General features: G+C 53.9%; 3 protein-coding genes across 3 annotated transcripts; 2 read left to right on the forward strand and 1 right to left on the reverse strand.

The window, feature by feature from the left end:
• Positions 1–1,323: 1,323 nt before the first annotated feature.
• CCOS01_16198 (polysaccharide deacetylase) lies at positions 1,324–3,055 on the forward strand (the record flags this gene model as incomplete). The annotated part of the gene is made up of 5 exons (XM_060464335.1): positions 1,324–1,532; positions 1,594–1,658; positions 1,714–2,653; positions 2,716–2,883; positions 2,995–3,055. 5 exons carry the CDS (start codon positions 1,324–1,326, stop codon positions 3,053–3,055), a joined length of 1,443 nt encoding a protein of 480 aa, XP_060305099.1.
• A 3,639-nt stretch (positions 3,056–6,694) lies between these two features.
• CCOS01_16199 (uncharacterized protein) lies at positions 6,695–7,745 on the reverse strand (the record flags this gene model as incomplete). The annotated part of the gene is made up of 3 exons (XM_060464336.1): positions 6,695–6,944; positions 7,232–7,434; positions 7,674–7,745. 3 exons carry the CDS (start codon positions 7,743–7,745, stop codon positions 6,695–6,697), a joined length of 525 nt encoding a protein of 174 aa, XP_060305100.1.
• An 847-nt stretch (positions 7,746–8,592) lies between these two features.
• Positions 8,593–10,691, forward strand: CCOS01_16200 (glycosyltransferase family 2; the record flags this gene model as incomplete). The annotated part of the gene is made up of 3 exons (XM_060464337.1): positions 8,593–8,745; positions 8,800–10,377; positions 10,464–10,691. The coding sequence occupies 3 exons, from the start codon at positions 8,593–8,595 to the stop codon at positions 10,689–10,691; spliced, it is 1,959 nt and encodes a 652-aa protein (XP_060305101.1).

Genomic DNA, 10,691 nt, shown 5'->3' on the forward strand with positions numbered 1-10,691 from the left:
ACTTGGTCTTCGAAGTCATGCGGCGAGGCCATTCTCGCGGTCAGGTTTCATTTCGAACATCGATGCCGCAGGACACGGAACCTGGACGAGCGAATTTCTTTGAGAAGAGACAAAGACGGGTGTCTAGGAACTTCACCATGATGACTCCCCGCCTCTTATCTCGTTATGCGCATCTTTACACAGAGCAAAGTTTTCCTCGGATAATCCAATGTGGATAATTGACAGGGGGAATACACCCATATCCAGGGATTCTGGACTGTTCGGGGGCATCTCGTCGCCCACGGGCAGCCCCCGGTTACATCCCAGCCCTGGTCTTTGATCTTCCTCTAGGTATGCCCCTGTTACTTTCACAAAGCACATCATCAATCTATCATCAGGGCACCTGCAGTGGATCTTCGGTCTGTCTGGCTGGAGGTTGGCATGCTGGCCTGACTGGATGCGTTATTGCCCAGCTTCTGCAGCTCCAAGTCTGCAAGGGCCCAATAAGTCTGGTCTCACTCAGCCCATTTCATACTCAATTGGGAGAAAATTTTTCCTTTTCACCGTTAGCCTGCCAACGCACACCTTGTCTACCATTCACCGTCCGGCTGTTGGACGGCTGGCCTCGTACACGAGCAATATCTGCCGATCCCAGCCTTTAGTCGGGCACAACGGGGCCGTGATCGGGTGAAAGCTCATATGGGTTCATCTCTTCGACCCCGCGAGCTTCCCGTACGGCGCACCTAACCCGGCTCTCACGGCTCCGCAACTCGTATGCCACCTGTCGACAGCCTATGTGTCAATGTCTGGCATGTAGTCATGCTGGGGTCGCGTACGAATAGTTGGGTCCGAAGCCATGGATTCAGCCATCTAGAGGATCGTAGGACGCAATGTCATGCTGAATATTGGAGTCTTAGCCCACGATCTGACGAAGCGCCGCCTCGTATCGAGAGGGTTGAAGGTGCCAGCGTACCTTTGCAAGTGCCGTTTCTCCCGTCTGACTCCATCCATCTTTGACCTGAGGAATGCCATTATATGCGCTTGGCCAGCGCCATTGATCCAGCTGCCAAGTCACACGCTCTCAGCCAGCCTACTCTTGCCCTCTCTGTCAATACAACCCGAAGGACTGGACTCAACACGGCGTCCTTGGCAGGTCTGTAGGAGCAATATCCATCTTCGTAGTGTAAAGCCGAAGACCAGTCATTATCGTCGAGGAATCTCTCGTAAATACCGCCCTTCGCCTTCTTTGAATCATTCCGGAACCTATTCTCCATCTTGCCCGCAGCGTCGATCGGTCGGAATCATACCCTCTTTGCCTTGCAGACTGCCTCACATTCTCTAGCTATGCATGCGCTTCTGCCTATTCTCCTTTCAGGGGCGGCCATGGCCGCCACTATAAACGCTCCCCTGAGAAAGCGCGCCGAGTGCGGGCCCGGAATCGGGTCCTGTGATCCGGGGCAGTGTTGCTCAGAAGCCGGCTGGTGTGGAACGACGGCAGATTATTGCGGCGGCTCGCAATGCCAACTTGATTACAGCGACTCTTGCGATACCTTGTAAGTTCACGTCGGTCGAAGTTTCCACTGTGCCGCACAGTTGCTAACCAAGCCTCGAAAGCTTCCCGCCACCTGGTGCTAGCACAGAGAGTATCGCGCGGCCCCTCGTGGGCTCCGTGCCTTATGGTGTGTTCATCTGCCTATGCATCGTGGGACGGACCTAACTTGCATATCCGTCTAGGCTCAATCATCACCACTTGCGCCAACCCAGGAACCTTGGCATTGACCTATGATGATGGCCCTTACATCTACACCTCCAACCTGCTCGACATCCTGGAGGCCCAGAACATCACCGCCACCTTCTTTGTCGCCGGCAACAACATTGGCAAGAACCGGATGGACAACCCCGATACGCCTTGGCCGGCCGTAATGCAAAGAATGTACGCCGCCGGCCACCATATTGCAAGCCATACATGGACCCACCGCAACCTGAACGAGGTCAATAGCACCATCCAGAGAACTGAGATCATCTACAACGAAATGGCATTCCGAAACCTATTCGGCTGGATTCCCACTTACATACGCCCGCCATTCCTTGAATGTGACGCCGGGTCAGGATGTCAGAACCTGCTCAAGACGCTCGGCTACCACATCATCAACGTTAATATCGACACCAAGGACTACATGTATGATTCGCCTGAAGAGATCCAGACCGCCAAGGACCGCTTCTCCAATGGTGTCTCAACAAATGCGGCAGCAAACAAGTACATCGAGCTGTCCCATGATGTGCACTATCAGACCGTGGTCAACTTGACCCAGTTCATGATTGATACTGCCAAGGCGCGTGGTTATCGCCTTGTGACCGTAGGAGAGTGTCTCAATGACCCCAGAGAAAACTGGTACCGGTCAGCGGGTGGCGCCATTAGCTCCGGCGTCGCAGTCGGCACGACGAGGACGACGACAACAACCTCGGTGCCCACTTCCGCGGTCTCGACGCCTGTATCATCGCTGCAGACCAGAGCTACGTCTAGCACAACATCAACCAGCGTCGCAACTCGCACATCGTCGTCAAGCGTCCCTGCTTCGACCAACGTATCACCGGACCAGACCTGTGGTGGTACCACGGGTTACACGTGCCTCAACTCAGCGTTTGGCAACTGCTGCTCCTACTATGGATTCTGGTAAGCCTCTGGACGCCTTTGACGCCATGAATGATACGGCTGACATGCTCCCCTTAACACAGCGGCTCAAGCCTTACATACTGCGGAACAGGCTGCCAATCAGGCTTTGGATCTTGCTCCCCCCAGTCATCGGCTGTGGCCGAATCTTCCAATGGTCTCTGCGGAAGCCAATGGAATGCCACTTGCAAGAACTACGGCACGAAAACTTGCTGTTCTCAGTATGGTTACTGGTATGCTTTTTTACACTTTCTCTCTTCCTCCCTGTTGACCCTGGCCTTCGGGCCTGGTCCATCCGCAACAATTAGTCGCAATAATTCGGCATGCTGATGAGAATATTACAGTGGCAACTCTGCGACGCACTGCGGAACAGGCTGCCAGTCGCTTTTCGGAACATGCAATTGATCGGGCTGTGTTGTTTAGTGCAGCATATATTGCCAGCCTGCATCTAAGCTTGAGGCTGGTCGCCATACTCGCACAGCATGGTCGATCATCGGGGACCTCCCCCTCCAGCCCGGGGGAGTCCCCGTACAGATCATTTTTCTGCAATATATCGCGCAGAAGATGACAACGAACATGAGGGGCAAACTTTGCAAACCTTGATTCACATATTATTGTTTTTTTCGGTCGGTCGGGCTATGGAACCGGTAGAAACGACCGTCGCGCAGTCTATCGAGAGACGCCAAGGCTGTCGGCGCGGACGCACTGCTACCTGGCTACCAGCTACCACCTACCTTTACGATCTCTACGGCCGAGAAGCTGGGATACAGCTGGGGAGGGATTTGAATCATTTGCATTGCAGCAGAAGCGTTGGAATACAGTTAGAGCGCATTGGCATGTGGACGCAGAGAGGGCTTGGAACATTTGGAGGAGGCAAATAGTTTTAATGATAACACCTAATCGAGCAGGCGAGAGGGCATGTCTCGACCTACATCGTGCGTTTGCGACATCTCAACGGCCAGTGTCGTGCTTGTTTTTTGCAATTTGAATTGTTTCTCCGGACGATGCATGTCTTGGAGCGCGATTACAACGGTTTTCTTTGTGTTCACCTTCCATATACGAGGAGCCTCCGAACGACACACCATTCCATATGTAACATCGAAGAAACGCACGCAATTATCGTGGTCAAGTCAGCTGAAACTATTAGACATTGCGATACTTTACTTGGACACCTGGCAGCAAGAAACGGGGAAACATGTCCCGAATACCGGAGAAAACACCTTTCGCCAAAGCAGCTCCAAAAATTGTTTGCTGCACTACGACGTATGACGAGCTTGGCCGAGCCCTCGGGCGATGGGTTCGGGAATACCATGTGGTGGGACCGGCTCTTCAAGGGTAATGTAAACTAGGGAGCTGAAGCGAGAACCTGATTAGATGTCAGTTAGTTCTCCTACCCCCTTAGCTCACCCGCGCGGCACCTGTCTCCGAGCTGCCAAGGGGAGCAATAACTTCCAAGACTTTACCCGAGCTTACGTGGGGAGAAGAGATGAAGGCAAAAAAGATGCAGGTAAGCAAATAACTTGAACTTTACCTGTTCTAGGTGCCATTGAGCTTAGCACACTTGTTGACGATGTGATTGCTTGAATGGGACAGGAAGAGACTTGGTGCGGAGCGTGGATTGCGAGGGGAGGGAATACAGTGTCAGCCTACGGCTTGATTATTTACCCGTCCATCAGAAATATGTTGAATCGAAGCAGTTTGAGCGCATCGACCTACTCGATGGCTGACGAGTGTGTCTTTCAGCCCCCACTAGCCACACTGACAGAGCACGTAGTGAGGCCTAATCATTACTTCAGAGTATGCTTCATCGCCCAGCCTGACGGATCGACAAGTCTAAGCGAGTCCTTCATCTCAGCTCCGCTATATTTCACTGCTTTTGGTGTTCGGGTCGCCTAGAAAACAGCCTGATCTGCGTGGATCTGTCATTCGATGTTTGAATGAAGTGGTTATAGGATGAAGATGCGTGGCCGGAGTTAAACCGGCCTCGAATTTGATGGAGGCGACGAGGAGGGGTGGTCGGGGGCGAAAGACTACGTGGAGGAGAGGGGGGAGACGGTACCGTAGCATTTCGTGGGGGAAATCGATAGTGCCATGCTGCAGCGTGTGTTTACCCAGTGATATCCAAGGTCGGGCAGTACTGAGGCAAACTTTTGATTGCATTCGTAGAAAAGCCAAGGAGAAGGGGGATGGCCGCCAGGTCCCGTATGGGTGATGTATGGGTGCATACACGAAAGCCATGTGTGCCATTTGTGTTGCCTCGTGTCGTTGTAAGGGCTTGGGTTAGTTCTGGTGTGAGGATCAGGTCTATCCTTTGCAATGTCATTCGTGCCCCCATTGACCACCGCCCTGGTTGATGTGTCTAGTGTGTGTCTGTGTGTGCGTGTGTTAAGCCTGTTCTCTTCGTCCTGCCCTGCCGGCCTCTAGCGCTGTTTCTCACCTTATTTTACCTCAGAAACAACTTACCAACTTCCCCATATTTCTCCCGCACATTTCTCCCCTGGTCAGATTTTAGCAATTTCACCCTAGTTCCCCGAGGTGCCAAGAGCGCGTAACCTTGGAAAACAAGGAAGAGGCTACTGCAGGTCCTGGGGTCCCGCGCTTCTAGCGCCGCGCTCAACTCTCACCGGGGGGCTTAAGTGGGGCCGCTTCCGCCGCTGATGGACCCACTCAAACCTTCCGGGGCACCGACCACGCAATATCGGGGTAAACGGATATATGCATAATGGAATATTCCATCCGCCGGTAATTACTCCGGTTAATGGAGGGGGCGTGTGCATCTTTCCCCGTTCCCGTCCCCTGCGTTCCATTTCCACCTCGGTCAACCTCACCCTCTCACAACCTTCACGAAAGACGACGACAACCACACACATTCACACCCACCCCTCCCGCCTCCCCGTCTCCCTTCACAATAGGTCCCTCCCCTCACCCACCACCTGAATAGAATTCCGCATTGTAACGACATGCAAGCCGCTTCCGCATCGCTAGGCGCCCCGCTTTCCATCTCCCACACTCCCACGATCCGCCTCAACCCCATCCGTCCAGTCATATTGGGGAGGGGGCTGATGGATCATGGATGAGCTGGGGCTGGGAATCACGTACCGGCCATTCGCAACCTCAACCACGGACTATAGGCGCACCCATACGATGGTGTGATGTTGCATCAACGCCACGCTTTCTTCTTGTGCCGCTGGCTCGCCGCCAGATTTGCCATACTGCCTGGCCACCACTACACGCACACGCACGTACGCACGCACCACGCAAATCCCATGAGGTTTTTGGTGCCTCTTTTCGTACCGTCAAACCTATGCCCAGCCGGCTGGCAGCAGACTTCTCGAAAGCGAGTGTCCTGATTCTATTACCCAGGGTCTCTAACAAAACAAAGAAGCAAGCGTTTCTCAGCTGCTCATTCCCAAAACAGATACGAAGATGGACAGAAAGGGACAGGAACGAAAAGAAGGGTCCTCTTGGCCGTGTTTGACCCTCGTCTGCTTCGAACTCAATCCTGATTTTTTCTTTCTTCTCTTCTCTAAGCTGGGCCGGTTGTGCCCGTGCGACTCTCAGACAAACCGTTAATGACCCAGATATTGCAGATGGCAGGCAGGCTTGGGGGTTGAGCCAAGGTTGTCGAGCTGAGTCAAACATCAGCCATTCGTCCCGTCTTTCCAGTCATCCGAAGTTCCTGACAGACGTAGGGAACCACAGGCGCAGCATTGGCTCGATCCTATAGACATTAGGCTGCTTTGCTCCTCTGCGTCCTGTGGGTGCATGCCCAGTTCGTCCACTAGGAGTTGTCGGCCAGCGTCCGCGTATGGAGGAAATGAGACTTTAGCTCACACGCTCACGCAAACTCACGATTGTGTGCCTGACTGAACGCGGCAGCCCTGTTCGGCGTCCTTCACTTGATGCCCAGAATTCAAGCTTACTTGTGTGTGGAGGCATCCATATGCAAGGACAGGCACTGTACAACTTTCCTGCCCACTCGTGCAGCCCGCGAATCCATAAACACGGGCTTGGCACGCCGGGGTTGATCTGACTTGATTCGATTTACAGCTCACTGCTGCAGCAGCCAGCAACCATGAGATGTTGTTGACCCAGCTTTCTCGCCTCTTCAAATCCTTTCTTACAGGTCGTCTCTGCAAAGGGAAAGAGTGCGACAGGTACCAGGATGTCGTCTGAATGGAGACGATGCTGGCCCTTCCCAGGGAGCCGAGCAAAGTCCAGCCCAACCCAGCCAGCGTTCTGCATCTGCGGCTCTTCTCTCATGCTCTCCTCCCCCTCCTTTCGCCTCTCCGTGCTAGTGGTTACTCAGAAGCGAAGATCAGCCGCGAACACTACCGGAAGAGATTCATTCGCCCTGAGCCCGAGCTCAAAATATCTCTCGTAGCTGCACGTTGCAACTCGCACTCTCAAGCAGCGGTGTCCTGAAGTTGAAACTGACGTGTATATTGGACAGGGGTCAGCGGAGCATCACCGCGCTAAGTTGAGGACCGATCACCACCATCGACTACCAACCCCGGTCAACGTCGCCGTTGCCCATGTCTTGCTTAACGAGCGGCTCCCGCCTTAGGGTGTAGCACTGACCATGCGTCTTTCGCTGCGCGCTGCGCCATCTCTTGAGCGGCTCTCTCTCTTTTGGTGTGTGCTTGCGGGCTGTTTTTCTTTTTGTTCCGAAGGTGGATGTTGCTGATTTCTGCCATTTCCACGCCATGCCACATGTTGTCGTTGAACGCCACAGCTTTCTTCGCCTCGGACGAAGCCGATGCCCTTTTGGGTGTTGGGATTCTCTGCTTGGGGTGAATTGGTACACACAACACATCGACCGATGCATATCGCTGGTCTTCTTCTTTGCATCCCAATCCGTATTCTGTCGATCATGGCGTTCTCGGGTTCAGGCGTACCTGCTGAACAGCAAGAGATTAGCGGCAGCACCAGCAATACACAGTCACAGAAGAGCTGGCAAAGCCCTATGTCAAGTGGCCGGCGTCAACTCGGGGGCGTGTGAACGACCGTCGACTAGGCATACCGCTGTCTGCTCGTCCACGGTCCGTTGACCTGCAGCCGCCGACGTGTGCTGCTGAACCTTTTTCAAGAACATGGGCCTGGTTGTCTCATCTCCACCACCAACCACACACACGTTTGGCAGCAACGGGACTGGCTTGTTCCCCTTGCTGCCTTGCCTCCCCTTGCAACATTTTTCTTCGTGATGACACCAGATGGCGTTTGATGTACTCCCGTGGCCGGTCGGGTGGGAAATCTTCGAATCTGGTCCGAGTACAGTGTTCTTTTGCTTGCTCAGCTGACGCTAGAAGTCATGTTGCTGTCGCCATGCCAGATGTGTGTATGGATATCGTTCGGCCAAGCCTAGGAACTGCAACCAGTCAATAGTCCGTATTTGCGAGACATGATCGCACGTCGTTCCCGCCAGAAAGCAAGTCCAGTCAGTTGATGGGCAGCATGGCGGCCCATGCCTTACCCCAGCCAAGCTGCCGCCACTCTATTCGAGCCTGAGAAGAGACCTTTGATTCCGACCCAGACAGCTGGTCGGATCAACCGCCTCGTGAGGCTAGCCCCGAATGTCGAGTCCAGGTCCGGCGTGCTGATGTTACCCTCTTTTACCCCATGCCGGCCCTCTTTTTCTCTTTTGACCGTCTTCTTTCGCAGGAATAAAGATTCATCCTCCACTTCTCACTTTTCACTCTCTTTCCTCCTCATCGGTAGGAAACTTTGCTCTGTTGCCTCCGGCAGTCATCACATTCGTTTTGTTGTTGGCCCGACTCCCTCCCAGGATCTTGATTAGATCCCTGACCCTCCGCCCCTTCAAACATCCAGTCTCTCGCTCCTCATTGTGTGCGCTTGATCCTCCTTCTCTTGTCGTTGTCGAGGTCTTTGGTTGGAGTCTTTCAAGCTTCACTTCCAATTTACACAATCTCAAGCCAGCCACCATGGCTCACCGTCCCGCACCGCCACCTCCTCCCATGGCGGAGAGCAGCCGCCCTCCCCTGTCTCCTCTCTCAGGAGCTACAACACCGGCTCGTAGCCAGCGAAGCCTCTCTATTCCGAGACCATTTGGATCTCGAATCCAGTCACAGGGCTCTGTAAGTCGAGACACACCTCCTTTCTGAAAGAGTGCCATAATACTGACTGGCTAGTCTGTCGTTGGCTTCACCACAGAAGACCTCCCCTTCGGCGTCCGTACACCCGGCTCCTTCGGTCACCGCTCATGGCAATCTCGTGGCGGCGAGTCTGCTGCCTCCTTCGTATCTTCCGTCCAGACTGAAGAGGCGAAGCTGAGATGGGACTCTGACTCGGAGCTGAAGCTTGTGTCCAAGTCGCTCTTGCGGTTCCAGAAATGGTGTCTGCTCATCGGCTTGCTGTGTATCAATGCTGCCCTCATCTACGTGTCATTCACGTACCACGTCGCCCACTACTTCTTCATGGTGCTTCTCAGCTCCAACACCGTCCTCCAATTCATAATGATCGTCTTTATTCTGGGCCACTTCATCTTCAAGGGTATCTTCTTCTGCTTCCGCCGCAAAGAGAAGGTGCCAGAGACCCCTGAGAGAATGGTCATGCTTCTGCCATGCTACAACGAGACGTTTCAGGAGCTTACTCGATCTCTGGACTCTTTGGTTGCGCAGAAGAACATTGACGACCACCCGCGCATGATCTTCATCGTGGTCGACGGCAACGTCAAGGGCGCTGGTATGGAGAAGACCACGCAGGAGTACCTTCTCGAGGACATCTTGGAGCCCGGCCCAACGCGCTTCTTCGAGAACGGGTACCGCGCTCGAGACGGTCTTTTCATGCCGACCAAGATCCAAACTGGTTACTACAAGGGCATTCCGTATGTCTTTGTCGGCAAGCGTTACAACCAAGGCAAGCGTGACAGCTTGTGCTTTGCCCGTTCGTTCTTGTACCATTTCCACAAGCGCTCCACCAACATCATGACCATGTTCAGCAACGAGCTGTTTGAGCATCTGGGCAACGCGTTCGTCTCCCAGGGCCTCGAAAATGTCGAATACCTCGTTGGTATGGACGCCGATACTGTGTTCGATGAGTTCTGTATCTGGGAAATGTTGAGAGAAATCCGCAAGAACCCCAAGCTCGTTGGTGTCTGTGGCCACGTCTGTGTCGACTATGACGGCAAGAACTGGGGTCTCTGGTCGCTGTACCAGTCGGTCGAGTACTCCCAAACCCAAGGTCTCCGTCGCATGTTCCAATCCCGCATCACCGGAAAGGTCAACTGCCTCCCCGGTTGCTGTCAGCTGATCAAGATTGACGAGGCCACTTTTGGCGACGAGGTCCTCCGCCAGCGGTTCGGATACTGCCCCAAGCCCAACGATCTCATGACGCAGCACATCATGGGCAACTACTCAGAGGACTCGATTCACGCCAGCATCATCTTCTCGCTCTTCCCCCAGCGCCAGACCGCCCAGGCCCTACGCGCCAAGGCCTTCACCATTGTGCCGCAAGACTGGAAGGTCTTCCTGTCCCAGCGCAAGCGTTGGGCTCTCGGTTCAATCTCCAACGAGTTCGTCATGATCTTCCGCCCCGGCATCATCCCCATCGAGCGTCTTCAATCCATCATTGCCGTCATGACATGGTTTATCACACCCTTCATCATGGCCGCCGTCATCGCTTTGATCATCATTCTCTGCCGTCGTGGTGATGAGTTGGTGAGGGATCCGGTCTTCATGTCGCTGTTCGCCCTGCTCTTGTTCCGATACGTAAGTCTCCTCCCTCCAAAGTTCTTTCGCTTACCCTGTCCGACCGACGAAACTTGAGACAAAATTCTGACTTCGTGGTTACACAGATCTACTCCTTCTGTATCGGTTTCTGGCTACCGAGAAACATGCTCGAGCGCATGCAATACTTTGTCGGCTACTTCTTCCACCTGTGCACGTCGCCCTTCCTCAACATGATCATCTTGGGGTACTCCCTCGTCTACTCGGACGATTTCAAATGGGGCAAGACCCGCGAGGTCATCAAGGGCGGTGACGACGAGAAGATGGACGCTGAGGGCGGTCGTGGCACTCTTTAA

The sequence above is a fragment of the Colletotrichum costaricense genome, assembly GCF_030867565.1.
Source record: "Colletotrichum costaricense strain IMI 309622 chromosome Unknown Scaffold_28.1, whole genome shotgun sequence".
Taxonomy (NCBI): domain Eukaryota; kingdom Fungi; phylum Ascomycota; class Sordariomycetes; order Glomerellales; family Glomerellaceae; genus Colletotrichum; species Colletotrichum costaricense.